At 41.7% G+C, this 18,737-nt stretch overlaps 2 protein-coding genes across 2 annotated transcripts in view; one reads left to right on the forward strand and one right to left on the reverse strand.

The window, feature by feature from the left end:
• KDELR3 (KDEL endoplasmic reticulum protein retention receptor 3) overlaps positions 1 to 2,734 on the forward strand; it is a 17,450-nt gene extending 14,716 nt beyond the window's left edge. Inside the window, exon 7 of the transcript XR_014160493.1 lies at positions 489 to 2,734. The gene's annotated coding sequence lies outside the window, so the exon portion shown is untranslated. The remainder of the gene's footprint in view (positions 1 to 488) is intronic.
• Positions 529 to 17,083, reverse strand: DDX17 (DEAD-box helicase 17). Its single transcript, XM_081877718.1, has 13 exons — positions 16,626 to 17,083; positions 13,953 to 14,091; positions 13,191 to 13,290; positions 12,166 to 12,299; positions 11,041 to 11,106; positions 10,742 to 10,883; positions 9,715 to 9,875; positions 9,461 to 9,633; positions 8,935 to 9,045; positions 8,322 to 8,383; positions 7,944 to 8,003; positions 3,900 to 4,136; positions 529 to 3,235 (listed from the first exon to the last, which is right to left on the reverse strand). Exons 1-13 carry the CDS (start codon positions 16,667 to 16,669, stop codon positions 2,721 to 2,723), a joined length of 1,944 nt encoding a protein of 647 aa, XP_081733844.1. The 5' UTR covers positions 16,670 to 17,083; the 3' UTR covers positions 529 to 2,720.
• Between the last annotated feature and the right edge of the window lie 1,654 nt (positions 17,084 to 18,737).

Genomic DNA, 18,737 nt, shown 5'->3' on the forward strand with positions numbered 1-18,737 from the left:
TGACCAAGGCAAAGTACTTCTGCTGATGCAGCCTAGAATAGCATTAGCCTTTTTGGCTGCTGCATCACACTGTTGACCCACTTATGGTCCACTAAGACCCCAAGACCTTTTTCACATGTACTAGTAAGCCAGGTGTCCCCCATCTTCTATTTGTGCAGCTTGTTCTTCCTGCCTAAGTGCAGAACCTTATTTGTCCCTCTTGAAATTCGTTTTGTTAGTTTGGGCCCAGTTCTCCAATCTGTTACGATCATCTTGAATCCAAATTTTGTCTTCAGTAGCATTAGCTGTCCCTCCCAGTTTGGTCCATCCAGGTCCGTTATAGCAACAATGTGGACCCAGGAGAGAACCCTGTGGCACCCACTTGATTTTTCCACAACGCTAAGGAACCATTAGTGAGCACCCTTTGGGTTTAGCCTACTATGGACATTAAAATGTTCATTCCTATACTTATTGTATAGAGAAATAAGATATTTCTTACTGGAAAAAAGCATATGAAGTTCTACCTTTTAAATGAGAGAGAGTTCAATCTTTATTGACAAGTATTTTTATTCATACCTACAAAAGAAAACAAGATGGTATCAAAAGGACAATTTACAAACTAATAGTAACATAGCTTTTTAGTAATGCTGTGCCTGAATACCACAGAGCTATGAATCCTTCCATTCAAGTCTTTGTTAATACAACAGGAATGTGTTCAAATACCAGTAAGGGTTGAAACAGAGCACTGATCAGACCCAAAAAGCCTCTAAAGTTTAGAGTTTAAATCTTTCAACTTAAAGCCCACAAAGTAATTTATTTGGAAGGGAAGATGCTGGACTGGCATTTCGACAGAAGTTTACTGGAGAAACAATGGACATCACCGCTTTGTCAACGGGGCTCTTTAGCTGGTAAGTGGAACCAAGCAGCACCAGAACATACCAGAGCATTCAATGGTTGTTAATATTCGGCATGAGCTAACAAGATATTCCATGATACGTTTCTAAAATGAACGTTCATTTCTGATCTTTTTAGCATTGAAGCTTACTACTAGACGTCTCATTTCTCCAGTTACAATTACAGAAGTCAAATGAACCAAAAGCTATTTGAACTGGCAAATTTCCCTCTCACAGTCTGTGCCAACAACCTACCTGTATGTTGCGTGCAGACACACAATTTTTTATCGATCCCCGGGCTGTTTTCTACTGAGGAATACAAATGTAACGGCCCCTTTTTAAAAAATAAACGAGCCCCACACTGCAATAAAGTAACTGGGCTGTTGTACTTATTTGAACTATGCATTTCCCAAAACAGAAAACACTGTAGCACATACATTATGCCTCTCAATCAGTACAGTACACAAGTGATCTCCTGCCATGTTGTCCAAACATAGCCGGTGATGCACTAAAAAAGCCAACTACTTGTCAACCCTTCTGCTAATAGTCACAGGACATAAGCCTTAGTACTTGAAGAATTCTATCCCACTCTCCCCACTCACTAACCTACAACCTTGCTCAGCCTGGGGAAAAAATCAACAAGATTGAATGGAACGGTTTACTAGAGTTCCATCCTTTCCTAAAATTTCCTAGAATGCTACCTACCTGTAAAAGCTGAGTGTAAAAGACAGTTGAAGAAACTCACTCAAAAAGCCAAGGAAAGCCCTATTCAGATCAGGATGTGAATGCAGCTCCAAGACTTACTAGCCATCTCTTCCTCCTCCCCACTAAAGAGGGAATTAGATTCCATTTGGCCTAAAGTAAATCTTCAAAATTTGAAACAGAAAAATTGAACCATTTTACACAGCACAGTGGGATCCTGAAATCTGCCCAATAAGAGATGTTATACTAAGGACATATACACCAAGTAAATGGTGACTGCTTAATTTTCCTCAGTATTTTCTGTTGAAGTGCAATTTGGAACTTGAGGTGGGGAGGCATAAGGTTTTATTATTATTGGGTGAAAAATCTAGCTGGTAGTAATTTGAGTACCACAGAGAAATCCAATTAACTTTTAAGAATGAAATGATTTAGTTATGAAAACAGGGGAGTACAGAAAAGAAATCTCTTTTTCTAACACACTTTCTTTAAATCCCTTACACAAAGGGTTGATAAGACATCCAGGTGCTGCAAAAATGCTAGCCAAAATTAAATGTTTTTGTGTTTTTTTTCTGTCTGTAAAGTGGAGAGGTTTGGAACAACTGTAAGACGAGTCAAAACAATTATTATATTTTCAAAATCCACCTATGTCAAATTCAAGGACTCGGGTTCAACTGTCCTTGTGGAAAGTCTCAATTTTAATAAGCAAAACTTACACCATCTCAAATATTCTGTTAAGGAGTATTACACAACATCTTTCTTGTGGTCTATGTGATGGATAAGTTGTTCCTCTCTGCAGCAAGTTTTCATACACAAGCCTCAGACACAATGACAACTGGGCTGGGACATATCTGCCTTTTAGGTGTTTTTTTGGAGGGGGTGAGAAAAAAAATCATTTCAGGTGTCTTAACATGCAAGGCCAAAACATGTAAAGAGAAGTTAGTTTTCCAGTCAACTCTTAATTTTAAAAACAAAATTGGAAATGTAGACCGGGGCCAATGTTTTTGGACAGTATCTGATAGTGAACTCTACATCTAACCTGCATTAGGGGAAAACACCACAATGGGGATGGAAGGGTGGTGAGGGAAAGGGGAGAAGAGAAGGTTCTTATTTCCAAGTCTTGACTGGTCACCTATAAACCAAATGGTCTCACTTGCGTGCAGGGGGAGGGGGTGGTGGAGGTGGTGGATACTGGTAGTTGGCAGTCTGTCCCATATAGCCCATCACGTTAGTGCCTGGAGGCTGAGGAAACTGTTGCGACATGAGAGGCTGAGGCTGCTGGCCGGAACGGCCCATTCCTGCATACTGCTGCTGGCCTGTGCTCTGCGAGTTTCTCCCGGCATTGGCAGCATTTGCTCCGCCATAGCCAGCGGCACCATATTCTGCCCCATAGCCACTTGCACCATAAGCAGCAGCTCCATACGCTCCCTGGGCATAGCCATACTGGCCCTGCTGCGACCCAAACGCAGAATTTGCACTCCCATATGCACCACCGTAGGCCTTGTTGGCTCCATTTGCAAAGCTCTCTCCGCGTTCACGGTCTCGGAAGCTGCCCGAGTCTCTCCGGCCATCTTTAACACCCCGGAGCCGCCGTTCACACTCCTCCTGGTACATCAGATTGGGATTGTTGGAGGTGTTGCTGGTACGGTAACGAGAGCGGCCGCCTGGTGGTACAGATGAATGAATATGGTGTCAAGCTCACTTAAATGCCCTCTAGATTTGGGGTAGGCAACCTAAGGACTGTGGGCCAAATGTGGCCCAATCGCTTTCTCAATCCGGCCCACGGACGGTCCGGGAATCAGCGTGTTTTTACATGAGTAGAATGTGTGCTTTTATTTAAAATGCATCTCTGGGTAATTTGTGGGGCACAGGAATTTGTTCATTTTTCCCTCCAAAACATAGTCCGGCCCACCAATGGTCTGAGGGACGGTGGACCAGCCCACAGCTGAAAAAGGTTGCTGACCCCTGCTCTAGATCAACTGAGCTTACACTATACACTTAACCTTATGCATGAGTTTTTTGCATTTGCATGTAGGGGCTATGCCACACTTTCCCGCTCGCCTCACACTGACCGTGCATTGGGTGTGGTTGTCTGCCAGGATAGCCCTATGAGGCAATTGGTTGCTCATGCACAGCGGCTCCTTGCAGATAACCACATCTTGGGAGGTCAGAGCTAGCACACCAGTGTGATGCCAGGCACAGGGCAGTAGACAAGGCACTGGGTACAGTGCTTGGTAGCATTCTATTAAATGTAGCTAGCAAGCTAAAGGCAACCAATATGGAAACTGCAAAAAACAAAACACACACATGCAGAAAGAAGCTTCTTACCTCCTCCTCCACCACCTCCTCTATGGTCCACAAGCTGCATCAGTTTGGGATTGATAGCCTGATTGGCTTCCTCTAGGACTTTTATTAGCTCTCTAGCCTGCTTCAAATTCCCTGGTGTGAAGAATGTATAGGCAGTGCCTTTGTTGGTGCTACGGGCAGTACGGCCGATTCTGTGCACATAATCCTCCGAGCTGTTTGGATAGTCGTAGTTTATCACAAACTTTACGTCTTCCACATCTTTGTGAAGCAACCAAAGCACAGTGAGGGGTTGAGGACAGGATATGGTGGAAGGATGTGCCAACAGAAGGTGGGGAGCACAAATGCAGGTGACAGTAACAAGAAAAAAGAAAAAAGTTAATAGTTGTAAAGAATAAAGACAGTACAGACTCTTCCCAACAGAGTGAAAGGCTAAATGGAGAGATATGCCCATGGACATAAATAATTTATTTTCAGAAAGTCAAGTCAAAGCAGTTCATTCTTCCGCTAAAATTCATCCATCCTTTGCTGCATGCATGCTATGAACACACACACAAATAATATTAATCTCCAAACATTTCATTTGTGGAATTCAGGCAACTTTACACCAGCATGTCATCAAACAAATGTGTCATTCTTTTTATGGACACAGCAACTGGACTGGATGTAGGAGAGAACTGCCACATGCCTTTAACTCTGTTAGGAGAAGTCTACAAAGTCCAGCAAAACTGAAACCACTTACCTTCCAATCGTTACAAAAATGGGGGGGGGGAATGCTTTCCCCCAAAAAATGATAGCTTAGATATTTTATTCCCCCTCTTCCTGGTATCTATAAATTACCCCAGTTCTAAATTTGAAGTACAGTTTGGCCAATGGACATTCAGATCATTTTAATTCTCCTTTAAAAAGGTATATCACACTAACATTTGATATCACCAAGACTATCTTGGTGAGATTTCTAGCATAAACTGCTTGAAGCTAACTTGAACAATGGGAATAACCCAATATTTAAACATTCAAAACCTTCGAGGAAACATTTTAAAGTTCACAGGTGCAAAAGGCAGAAAATAAGTAAATGTTAGTGTAATGCTTGGAAAAAAAATTGCAATACATTTTAAACAGCAATTTTACATTAAAATTTAACAGCTCTTACAAAAAAAAATCTGCATTTTACAGAGAATATTCAGATTATATCCAAGATAAAACACAGATTGACTTTTCTCGTAAAAATTAGAAACATTCCCTGTTTTGTTACCAGACCGATGCACACTCCCTCCTCCTGTGGGAAATCGCTGCAGAAGATCCCGTCTCTTTGCCTTTTATTTTTGGCGGCCTCCTTTCGAAAACTCCGCCCTCTGACACGGGACCACTGGAGCGCGGGGAGCATGCATCAAGGGTCCATGGCAGCGAGAAGTCCCCACACACGCTCGCTCTGTGAACTGGCATGGATGCTTCTCTGTAGCCCCATTTGGCTGTCAAGCGCCTGAGAACCTGGGTTCACGTAAAGGTTTCAGGTCCTCCAACGCTTGTTGTCCCCTCACAGGGCTTAAAGGGGGCAACTGTCAAAAATGCAGATGCTAAAAATTACATCCAAAAGGTCAGGCTGCATCTATTGCCCAGACTGCATCAATTTCAAATAAAGGGATAGGGAGAGGGGCAAAAATAAAAGTGGGTTGTAGTGGTGGCAAAGGGGTATTACGTCTGTTTCTTATTACACCAAGGGGGGGCTCCTCAATCTTTCCAGACTCCAAAGTCCTGAATCACACCAAAAAGTGAGAAGGCAAGATTTCACAGGGGGCAGCGCGAGTCTCCAGCTAGGGTCCTTGGTGCAAAGATCTCAAAGGGCAAGAGTTGGGTAAGGGCAGGGTAACACACCAAGTAGTGCATTCACATCTTCATAGCTAGGATTTAACTGGAGTCTGACAAACAGCAGGCTATGGGACCTCAGCCAATCCCATTCTGTACATCCATTAGTTAGGTAGCCATAATGAATACCAGGAAGCATATCCTTGTTAGAAAGCACAGAGACTGCCAGTTAACAATGAAGGTCTCAATGACTGGATTTTGGTGGAAATCCATGGAAGGGCAACAAGGAAGAGAAAAGAGGTGGGGTCAATTTCTACCTTAAAATGGTGTGTATCAGATCCACATTATCTGAGTGGGGGAGGGGAGGTAACATGCAGTAAAATGATTTCTTACTATTCTATCTTGCACTGATGTAAAATTGTGCTCATCACAGTATTTCTTCCAAGGAATTATAGAGATTCCGTTCTTGATCATTCTAGAAAGGAATATGGCTACCTGGGGATGCATTCACACTGAGATGCCCCCGGAAAATGACTGGGCATTTAATTGGGAGGGGCAGAAACTAGCAAACACGCTTCATCTAGAGAGCTGCTTCGACCACCAATGTAGATATGTCCCCAGACCTGCACTGAGTGATCGGCAGCTGATAAAGTTTCTGTTAAAGAAAACAAACAAAAAGAAATTTAATGATTTGACTTTAACAGAGTGAAGTGTTTAATGAAAAACAGTGCAGAGGGAAGTCTTCTCTCCTGGGGGTTATTCATAAAGAAGCCATTATGGGGGACTCAACTTACCTGGAAGGAGTTTTCTGAGACCAATGTTCCTTTGAGTAGAAGGAAAAACCCTGGTGACTCAGCCAAAAAGTGCGCGCCCCTGTTCTATGTTTTAGGTAGAAGCCTTCACTTTCCAGGAACTTGGAGGAATTCGTCCAGAGGTTTGCCAGCTACGTATTATTAAGCAGCAAACTCTGGGCCCCAAAACAAGCCAAGATGTTCTTTAGTAACAAGAAACAGACTCTGGTACCTTTTCCCCCCAGCCTCGGTGAAGTGGAGAAGGCAGAACGGGGAGACTGTTTTCCTTAAATAGTATCCAAATGAGTTGTTTTGGGGAAATATATATATATATGAGAAGGGCTGATTTTAAGTGTCTAGGCAAGATGCACAAAGAAGCTACCAGCACACAGCAAGCCTGTTTAAAAACCACTGCCAAAAAAATCTGGCCTCACCCCTTCTCCTAACAGGCCCAAGTTCTACCTGCACAGGTCCAGACATGACCCCAGAGGACAGAGACTGAAATCCATATGAACACCTCTAGAGAAGTGTTTCCAATTTAGGGGATGGCATGTGAGAAGGAAGGTTATGTGATTAAAGGCTACCAACTTTTTTAGTATGTTTATCACATTTGGGAACTAAGCATTTCAAGTGACAAAATTCTCTGTTTAAACAAAGTCACTCTGAACAACCTGAGGGATTGTTTTCATTGATTGGGTACAAGATCTGCCACTGTGGGCCAGTCCACCAAATTCAACACTAACAGCTCCCAGGAGTGGCCTCTTCCAGATTTCCAAAATATCTACAATATGGAGAATCTGACATTTCTGGCCAATTGAGATGCAGAGCTTAATCACAATACAGATATTAAAGCGGGACTGTTTACCCAAGCATCCGGAAGCATCCATTTTTACAGCACTGAAGAAAACTGAGATACATCACACTACAAGAAACCCCTTGTAGCTTTTACTATATAACCTCAGCAATCCAGTCTAGGTGGGAAAATGAGGGATAATGCTTGTGTGTTAAAATACAAGTTACATTCATGTATGTGAAACAGTGCTCCATAGTAGTGGTGAGTCTCTAAGGTGCAATTACATTAGTAATGCATCTGGACAGAGAGGGATTTTTAAAAAGATGTTTGCTCTACCGTCTGGTAATTCTGAACAACTTAGTGGGTGCAGTCCAATCCTAGTCATCCAGCAACAAAGCTGAAGCTGGAAATGAGAGGGTGTGTGGAACAATTGGGCTTGAGTAATTGGACGTCTCTTCTCCCCACTGGCGATCGATTAGTCATGCCTAGGCCTTGCTGCAGACCAAAGCCTGTTGTTAGGAGCAGGAAGAGATTTTGAATATGAAAGAAAAAAAAAGATCAATGTTAAAAAAGGCATTTCACATGTGGGGGAAAGTCACGCTTTAAAATTCTTTGGAATAAGTTTCAAATCTAAAGAAACGACCTGAGAAGCAGGCAGAGAAGCCCATGTGTACAAACCTAGCCCACGAGATGCAACATCCGTAGCAATGAGGATAGGAGCCTTTCCAGAACGGAACTCTGAAAGGAAAAAAGCCACAAGTCACAAAAACCACACATAATAAAGAGAACTTTCTTTCTCATGGTTCCAGAATTAGACTTGAAACCTTTACATCGACTCACACTAGGACTGCATGCACTTAATTTTCTGTTTTGTTGCATTTCAATTAGGAAAGCATGTAAAAATGCAAACTCAATACCGAAATCAACAAATAGCTAAAAATAAGCATGTTCAGCATATAGATGAGATCAATAAGCTTATGATTTTGTATTGTATATCACTTATGCGCAAAATCAAATATTATCTGGGAAGCCAGGAAAGCTTTTCCTGCTACTCACCATTAAGCACCCAATCTCGTTCTGGTTGACTCTTGTCTCCATGAATGCACATAGCTGGCCATCTACAAAGACAAAAGGTTTTCAACAGTTTTAAGCTGCCACATGCACCTCTGGGGGACAATGTGCCCCTACAAAAGCTAGAGACTGCACCAGCAAATGTTCCAAGTGAGGGTGGCAACAATATACATTAGGGAACAACAGCATGTTCTTCAATATTATTTTACTTGCATCACTCAATTACTGTGTGTGTATTTCCAAACAAAGAAGCTAATTGTCATACTTAAAGTGCTAGTGGTTAATTACTATCTCATTGCCTGGAGCTGCCTCAACAACCTACCTATCTCCCCTCAGATTCTGGAAGAGTTGTTTTCCCTTTTTATCTTATTGACAATTGTTTTGATGAACATCTTTTAAACATGTACACTGGATTCTCAAATACAATACTACATCCATTAAGTTTCCAAGTAGGCAGCCACATCATTCCTTCTGCAACCTGGATTTCATTCCAAGCTAAACATAGGAACATCTTTGCAGCAACAAAATTAAGCCCTATGCATCTTTAAAGCTTTTCATCTGCAACATTATCAGTTCAAAGAAAGAGCAGAAGGCCTACCCATCTCTACGCATCCTTCGAGTTAGGTCATCACAACGTCTTTTTGTCTCCACAAATATAATTGTCTTATTCTCTTTTTCAGCCATGATTTCTTCCATCAGTTGGATTAGTCTTCGAATAAAAACACACACAACAAATTATAAACATAAAATAAGCTAATTTCATATCATTTGAGGCAAGTCATTTACAGCAATATTCAATCCACTCAAAATTAATTATACACAGCATTTAAATGACAAGTAAAGACTCGCTTAGCTCAGTGGGTGTTTTATGGATAAAGTAATGAACTATAGGTTTTTGGCCTTAATCACATGAACTATCATAACAAGGAGCACTGTTTTAACTGCTCTGAAAGTCCAAGATGCAAAAGGCAGGATAAAAACAAATAAAAATCATTAAATAGTTACACGTCTGGGGTCTGCCTGAATAACTAATTGCCATAGGCATACTTAAATAATGCTACTTTAAAGGGGAGAGGGGAAGTCTAATTTACAAGAAAATGTAGGAACTACAGCAGCATCCATACTTATGATCTTTTTCGCTCTCCATGCACACGTCCACTATTTGCAGGATATTATGATTGGCACTCAGCTCCAGGTTGCCCACATTGATCTGGACATAGTCATGCAAGAAATCCTCAGCAAGCTGGCGCACCTCCTTTGGCCAAGTGGCACTCCACATTAGAGTTTGCCTGTCAGGCTGAAAGAATATATGTTCAGCTGGGTGGTATTCTTTAAAGGGGGGATTTAAGGAAAGCTAATACAGTGAAGGTTTACATACCCGTATCTGATCAACAATTTTACGAATCTGAGGTTCAAAACCCATATCCAGCATTCTGTCAGCTTCATCTAGCACAAGGTATGTACATCGGCGGAGATTAGTTTTCCCTGCTTCCAAGAAATCAATTAGACGTCCGGGTGTAGCAATGCAAATTTCAACACCTTCAGGGAATGAAGTTGGGATGGGGATGAAAGTTAGCATAAAAGGAACTTAATATTAACCAAGGATTCAAATACTGAATTCAAAGATACAACGGTTATGTACACAGCCAACACTTTTATGTGCATCAAGTTGAAGCCCTTTTAGCCTACGATCCTTAAAAGTTTAGATAGAAATACTGCATACATTAAATTTGCAATCAACGTTCTTAGCCAACAGTCTACATACAGTCTATGCATACAACTCTTTGTTTTTTTAATGAAGGCAGACAGAAATCTTCCAATTCAGGTCAATATTTAAAAGTCTGCATGGTAAAGAAAAGCCTCACTAGTACAGCTCACAAGCTGTTCATGTAAGACTTATCTGAAGGCTTCAAATTTCTACTTCCTCAGCCTTTATAAATATTTCAGTTGATTTTTTAAATACAGTAAGCCCACAACTTAAGCAGGGGTCATGTTCCGGGGACCAGGCCTAAAGCCAAAATCACTTATCATCAAAACACATTGTGGTCAATGGTGGATGGCATCGCCAAAGTCTTTTTTCCAGGACGCCCACCCCATTTCCATTTAGTTTTTCATTTTTTGTCAAGCACATAAAGCTGAATGCGCACAAGTTAAATGTATGTAAGTTGCACACTTACTGTAACAAATTTAGTAAAGAAGAAACAGAGCAAAGAAAGTGAAAGGGGGAAAAACCCATCAACTTTCATTAAAAATACATTCACCTATGAGACAGCCAACATAATTTAAATATATTAATTGAAATACGCTACCAAGAAGGTATCCATACAAAGTTTTAATCACATATTGGGGTTGCACAATTAGTATGTTACAACCATCCTGCATAAAGCGAGCCCACTGTTAATTACCTCTCTCCAAGTCTCTGATTTGAGGACCTTTGGGTGCTCCTCCGTATATACAGGTACTCTTCAACCTTGAACATTTACCATAATCATCGGCTACCTGCTGGACTTGCTGGGCCAGCTCTCGGGTAGGAGCTAAAACCAAGCACTGCAAAAGAAGGCATCAAAGAATACTGTGAGAATACTGTTTTATGTAAATTGCTTAAACATCAGAGGCAAAGCCCACAGCTCTCTTTGATTTACTGAAATGTAATATGAGAAAGCATAAAATGTATGTTAAAAAAGCATTAAAAATATTTACTCACAATTGGACCATCCCCTCTTTCCAAGTATGGCTGGTGGTTGATATGAACAATTGCAGGCAGCAAGTACTGAAACAGGGATAAATCAAGATATTAAGGGACATTAAAATGAAAGTCACTTCTCAAATCTTACCTATAGACTGCTTAAAGACACAAAGTGGATATACCAGCTGTCCAATTCACAAAAGCATTTTAAGTTAAAAGTGAGATTTACAGCTTTCACCTCTTCATGTATCTGAGAACAGCCAACCTGGAGGTGAAAGGAGCAGTACACCAATACTGCAATGGGTCAACATGGTTCCCATAATCAGGCATGCACGGGTGCTGTACTCTCAAGTTTTAGTCACTGAACCAAGTGCATAGAGGCAAGGATCAGCAGCATTAGATGCTTCTGCCAGTAAGACAGTAATCATAGAAAGCCAAATACAGAAAGCTGAAAGTACTCCATCAGCTAAGCGAAGGATGCTTAGCATAAGCTACAGCCCAACTGAATAAAAAGCTCATGAGCTATGACAATATTCCCCTCAGTGTGATGCTAGTCAACATTACACGGCTGACTTCTTACAACCCCTCCAAGAACATACACCACAAAAGCCTAAATCTACTTCCATGACATCAGCTTCAATTAACAACAATGGACCGTGCCCAAATAAGCATTTAGTATTGATGCTTCAGACTGATAACTTCCAGATAAGTGCAGGTAGCATTATGTTAAGTCTCAAAGGACAAAGTGAGACTTGCATTGAAGGGGGTTGGACTAGATGATCCACAGGCTCCCTTACAACTCTATGATACTTCTGAGCAAACATGCACAGGCTCAGGTGTCATGATATAAAATGTGAAAAGGTTAATGAAATATTACACCTTTACCTTGTCCTTGTTTAATTTTAGATATCTATCTATCTTTACAAGATGTTCAGTTTGCTACAAAAGGAAAAATATGCCCAAATTCTGCACTTAGCCTTGGTGTACTACTGAAGTAACTTGCAGAAGTAACAGGAGAGGAGCAGCTTTGTTCTATTCTTTTCACATGAATGATGCATAATGTCACTGTGATTGAAAGTAAGTGCTTTCCTCCCAAGGAATTTGGAGACAAAAACAATTCAACAAAAACTTAAAAATACATACTGCCAATGTCTTTCCAGAGCCAGTCTGTGCAATGCCCACCATATCATGACCACTAAGGGCCAATGGAAAGCCCTGGCACTGAATTGGAGTTGGTTCTGTAAAATGCTGGTCAATCAAGACATCCATTACATACTCTGAAAGTTAAAAACATAGATATAATCATACATTAAAAACAGCACAGCATATATTCTGCATGAATTATATTTTTACAGTGTGCCGTTTAACCAATACTACATGTTAGTATCACATTCTGGGGCCAAGTACTGAAGATTTATTGATTTTTATACTACCTTTCAGGGCTAAGGTAGTACCCAACTTTAAAATTATTTAAATAAAAGGTTGTCATATACAAAATTCACAATAAAAGTACTAAAAGCAATTCATTTAGAAATAGAACTGATTGTTAAAATTGCAACTAAGAACATAGAACAGCATCATTATCACTTAAAAGCAGATTTAAAGGACCAAGTCTTGAGAGGCTGCTTAAAACCAGTTAATAAGGGACCCAGATTTTGCTTCCTGGGAAAGACTTCAACAACAACAACAACAACAACAACAACAACAACATGTATGCCAATGGATTGGGGGGGGGGCAAACTAGGTCTTAGACCTGAGTGAAATAAAGCTTAGTTTCGCCCCTGAGCACTGGGAATCAATGCAACTGATAAAGAATCAGTGTCATATGCTCATATTGCTTTTCCCCCAAAGCCACTGAAGCTTCTGAACTGTTTCAAAGGTAGTCCCAGAAAGAGTGCATGACAGTAATTTAGTCTTGAGGTAATCAGCTCATCAATGACTATGGCAAATAGGGGTGCAGCTAGCAAATGGCAAATCAGCTAGTTGTCTGGGAGAAACTCCAAGTTGTATACCTGGTCATTCAACCTCACCCAACACATCCAGTTCAGCAGATTTCCCACCCTCAGTATTTCTGTCAATGAGGTTTCAGATTCTTCACCCTCTTTCATCCCAAAACTGATGTCATCCAAGATCTCCCATTAGTCACAGCTGCAAAGCAGAATACTTACGTGGAAAGTTACACTGGTGAAAGGCAAACACAGGCTTGGGGCAAACATCTGATCCTCTAACTGTAATCTCTTTCTTTCTTCTTAGCTCATCAACCTCATACTGTTTAGAGTAAAAAAATGCACATAAACCTTGTGAAAATAAATTTTTATATAACCTTCCATTGTTATGAAAAACATTACAGGCTGTCACGAAGAAGATAATCCCTTCATTTCTATCAGTGCATCAGCATCCATTTGCACTTAAAGTAAAATGCTCTGTAGCTTTAGCTTTATGTTCCAACAATCCTACCTGATAGACAACGCAACTTTTAAACTCTGAAAGGTGGAATAAGAAATTTTTTTTATAAAATATTTATCTCCATATTAGTTCCATTATCAAGAAAATATTGAAAGTACAGCTAAGTAGGTACTAGAATTCATGTCCAAAACTGCATCCACCTCAGGGGATCGCAAATCCCGTGTAGTAAAAACAACACACAAACCACCAAAAAACCTCTAGAGCTGCATTCCTGAACACATTTATCAGGAAGCAAATCCCACTGAATTCACCATCCAGAGTCTTATAGTAACAAAGTTTTCTCAGGTGAATTCTTTGCCCAAACTGCAAGATGTTCAATATGCTACTAATCCAACTGACAAAGCTATTGGCAGAAATAATTCTAGTTATTTTCATATCTGCGTTAGCACTCTATATGGGAAGCATTAAAGCTGGCAAAGTTTCCAAGTATACCAAGCACAAAAGAAAGAACAAATGAAACTTACTGGAGTGAGTCTGGCCACTTCTGGGTGTTCAGCATAGAAATTTTTTTCAAACTTAGGCAATTCATTCAAGTCCCATTTCTTTTTACGGAGACGTTCACCCGGGTTTCCAAATTTTTTAGGAGGAAGTGGACCGCCAAACCTGGAGAGGAGGGGGATTCCAGTTGAAGTTATTTTTCAAAGTATTTGACAAACATATGCTTGCGTCTTTATTATTAAGCTAAGAAAACATTTCTGTAATGGGGGAAAGTGTCACCTATTTCATCTTATTGATGCCACTACAAGAAGGCCCTCTGCCTGGTTCCCTGTAATCTGAATCGCAGTGAAATTATATTAAAGCAACATTCCCCTCTCTGACTATTTGCTATACTATATCCTTAACCAACAAATAAACAAAATGAGACCTTGGGGCAATAGAAGTATTGTTGCTTATCAATAACATAACAACAACAGTTCAGCTTCTGGAAATACTGGAGACAGCAAGAATTGGTAAAATGTTTATTCCAGGGATTGTCTTTATTCTGGATGGCGACCCCTGGCTTATTCTATGTAATTTGTTTACTGTTGCAGGAAAGCAGCAAAAAATATTCCAAGCAATTACTTTAATCTAAATGTTTTAGAAAGTATTATCAGCAAACACTGAAAAAATTCTAAACATACCTTTAAATATTTTTGCAAGTTTTTTTAACTTTACTTTGTAACAAAACAGAGCATAACTTTGAAAGATCAAATTCCACACATGAAAACAAAATGAAAAACAAGGTAACTTTATAATCAAACCATTTTATGCACAATTTAGCAACAAGCTATGGGAAACATGCATATGTACTAGGATACAGTTTTAACTGCAACAGTTCATTTATGACACTAACAGTGCAACTCTAAGCACATTTACACATAAACTAGTCCTATCAAGTTCAGGGAAGTTTACTCCAAAGTGTGCAAAGGTTTGCAACCAATACTTATATGGGAGTAAACCTAACTGAACAAATCTTACTTTTAAGCACCTATGGACTGTGCTGTAGGCTGCCTAAAGATAGCTTATCAGCTGTATGAGCAATGGAACGCTCAAAAATTACTTTATTCCAGATTTTCTCACTTACTGGGAAGTAAGTCCTATTTAACATAGTGGACCTTACTTCTGAGTAAACAGGATTAGGACTGCAAAGCCAGGGTGCTTCCAGGCAGAGGTGTTTGGAACCTCAGTATCAGTGACACTGAACCAGCAAGTCACACATCTATAAACTGTGGTAAAATTGTGCAAATCCCCATGCAGTTCAATCAGACTAGCACAATGACAGCAGCCCCAATGCTTCTACCACAGGTAATACTCACATTAGTGTTTACAGTGGTTGGAGAAGCAACACCTGGGGTTGTTATCATTTTCAGTATCACCACAAGCTGTGTCAGCTGATCCCAATTCTTTCAAATTGTCTCCTTGATTTGGACAGGGCTTATAACAAGTAAATGTGCTTGGGACCACGGCATATGCTCCTCAAGTTAACAACATAAGAAAATGATACTGATACCAATAATGATAAATATACTATCTGTTTATGCACTCTATAATTAGGCTCGTGCTTAAATATCCCAAGTAAGAACATGACAAGGCACTGAACAACAGCATTATACAGTCACAAGGAAATTCTCACAACTGAGTTAAAATGAGCTTAGGTTGCAATCACTTTATTATAGAGCACCCTGTCAGATTTGAACAAATTCACCCTGGGGTAAGGATTGCACTATGCCTCTGCAGCTGTACTTTAGAATTTACAATACTTTACTACCACTGTAAAAGTGACACTGAAGTCAGAGGAAATACCGTGTCCCACCTTAACCCAGAGGAAGAGGAGGAACGCAATGCTGGGGATCAAATAAAGTGATCAACAAGTATAAAATCTGCGAGAGTTGGGATTGGTACAAGATGTGTTCAGAGGCCTGCTGCCCTCCGATCAGTTAAGGGAAGAGAAGAGGAACACAAACGAACTTTGTCCAGGGAGCCTCTAGTTCCCGCCTCCTACGGCCTCGCATTTCCTACCCCAGATCTCCACCCCTCATGGGCCCACATTAAGCACCTCCCTGTCCCCACCTTGGACTCCATATTGCAACGCCATTTTCCATCCGCTTAGTTACATTCAGCAACCATATTGCAACCTTTAATTCCTGGCAAGAGAGAAGCCAGGAGTAGGTGAAGCTTTCCTCCCCCAGTTGCGGTGGTGCAGAAAGCTTCACCTGTTGGATTACAGGTGGAGCTGTGTGAAAAACCAGTAAGCTTTGCTACAAAACGCATACACACACACACACACACACACACACACGTATGTAGCAGCTTTTAACGCACTGCAGCCCCTTATGTTTACTCAGGATTACCATCCGAGATCAAATAAACTTATTCCCCGAAGAAGCGTGTTCATGAAATCCTCTAGCTCGCTTCCCCACCCGCAGGGGCCGAGGGGCCGAGGGCCCTCCGGCCTCTCTCCTCTCCTGGCGGGTTTCCTGTGCGGCAGCGACGAGGCAGGCAGAGGCCCAGCAGGGAACGAGCATTTCCCAGCGCAGGAGCATCGCCACAAGGAAACGGCACCTGGCGGCTTTCTGTCTGCCTGTGGCGAAGCCCAGTAGACTGGGGTTCCCCGGAGGAGGCCGCCCCGCTCCCTTCCCCGCCCCGGCCTTCCTTACCCGCCGCGGTCGCGGTCTCGGCCTCGGTCTCCAAAGCCTCGCATCCTCACAGGCCGAAGGAGTCCTCTGGCGCCAGGCTACGTGGGCGAGCAAAGCGACGACCGGAGTCCCGGCGCTGAGAAGACCCGAGCGCGGTTGTTATTGTCCTGCTATATCCCTTCTTTCCCCCGCTAGGGTTCGATTCCCGCAGGCTCCAGGCAGGACGAATGGAAGCAGGAACCGCTCGGCGCGAAAGACAACGCCGTCTTTCTTCTCCGACCTCCCGACACAAAATGGCCGCCGCCAACCTAGCTTGCCGCCTCTTACGTTGTCGGTCTGGCCGACTGTTGCGTAGACTACGGCCCTGAATAGTTGGGTGGAACAGAGGGGGAACGGGCGCCTGCGCTTATTCTCGAAAAACACAACGTCGGTCCTGTTGTAAAGGGCCGGTTCAAAAGGATCCTGGTACCGTGCGCGGTACAGAAAATACGTAGGCGTAGCTCCTTGCGTCGGGGAGCCAACTTCTGCCCATTCTTGAAAGTCATCTGCGCAAATATCCTGTCCTGCGAGCCGAAAGAAAGCTCTACTGGAGGTAATATAAAACTGCCTCCGTAATTTACGTAACTGGTGCCAGTGCAGCTACATTGCGGTACTGTATGTGAGGAAGCTACGTAACCATCTTTCGTAGAAACTACTGGGGTAGTATAGCAGAGCTACGCACACTACGCACACTCTGTAACGTATAGGCTTCAGAGAATATCGACTATCGACTATAGAGAAGCCAACCGCGCTTGTGAGACAATGAACTTCGTATGCCGCAACACGGATCCGGTTTTGCCAGCAACTTTCGCTCCTAAAGCTCCAAGACGCGGAATGCTCTCCGAAATTTCAGTTCGCTTCGCTGCCAGAAACCTATTACTACACTATAAGCCACGCCAATGTACACGAGCAGTGCGAGATTGCCGGGGTTGCAGGCGAGCCTTAACCCAGGGCTTCAGTTTTGTTTTGTTTTGTTATTGGGATTAGTATTTACTTTTTTTGGGGGGGCTTGTGCACCACTTTGAGGTCCTCAGGGCTGTGAAGCAGTTTATAAACTTGTAAGCAACCGAAGTACAACGAAACCGCAGAAATCGTTTAGTTGCGTGATAAGCTTGAGACCAGGGACTTTTGTAAGCACCTTGGGAGCCTTTGTGTCTAAAAGAACTGCTTTTAAGAACATTTTAAAATGGTCTGCAGAATCAGACAAAATGTCCACTAGTGTAGCATTCTGTTCTCACAGCGGATAGCTAGATGCCATAGGAATAGTTACAATAATAATTATATCATTTATACCCCACCCACTCTGGGCAGCTTCTAGCACATATTAAAACATAATAAAACGTCGAACATTAGAAACTTCCTGATACAAGATATAGCTACAGTCACCAATTTAGCTTGAAAAGAGGATTAGAAACATTGGCTGTCAGTGGCTACTAGTTATGATGGACATTTCCACTATCAGGCAGCATTCCTCTGAATGCAGGTTGTTGGAGAACATGAGAGTACAGTACCACCAAATTCATGACCTCTTTGTCAGCTTCCATTTTCTCAGGGTTGTGAGAACAAGTTGCAGTTATCTGGTGCCAGCATAAACACTGAGATTACTCAAGGTACTGTCTGCTTTATTATTACTGTATGTGTCCTCGGCCCAAATCCTTGAGTTAAAAGCAGCACAGGGTGCTAAACCTTGATTTATCTGAATGAGGCAGCATCAGAAACCATGGTTTGATCTTGACTTGTTTGGATAAACCACAGGCAGTTTGCATGAATTAACAAATTGCAGTTAGTTTTAAAAGGAAGCAAATGTTTCTGATCTCATAGTGATTGAGCCCGAGGAAGAGAAGAAAGTCAGGAAGCCCACAAGCCTAAGGTTCAAAAATGTAATGCTACCAGCCCTCCCCACATTGTGTTCAGGGATGTTCAAAATCACCTTTTGATTATGTTTGGCATTGCTGGATGCAGAGAGTTCCTTGACACATATGCTGTCAGTGGCACAGATTGCATAGGAAGAATAAGACAATTAGAATAAACTTATTGGGAGGCAGCTTCCACTTGTTACCCACATAACAAATGGAAAAAAAGTAGTTTAATGCA

Source organism: Podarcis erhardii (assembly GCF_964252035.2).
Source record: "Podarcis erhardii genome assembly, chromosome: 10".
NCBI lineage: Eukaryota > Metazoa > Chordata > Lepidosauria > Squamata > Lacertidae > Podarcis > Podarcis erhardii.

What these genes read in the sequence shown, in the direction of transcription:
- DDX17 (XM_081877718.1), bottom strand. Translation starts at nt 16,669, where the DNA reads ATGCGAGGCTTTGGAGACCGAGGCCGAGACCGCGACCGCGGCGG. An exon ending in AATCAGAGACTTGGAGAGAG is followed by an intron (nt 9,876 to 10,741) that starts GTAATTAACAGT and finishes CATTCCCTGAAG; the next exon opens with GTGTTGAAATTTGCATTGCT. An exon ending in TGTTGCATCTCGTGGGCTAG is followed by an intron (nt 4,137 to 7,943) that starts GTTTGTACACAT and finishes TGCTTCACAAAG; the next exon opens with ATGTGGAAGACGTAAAGTTT.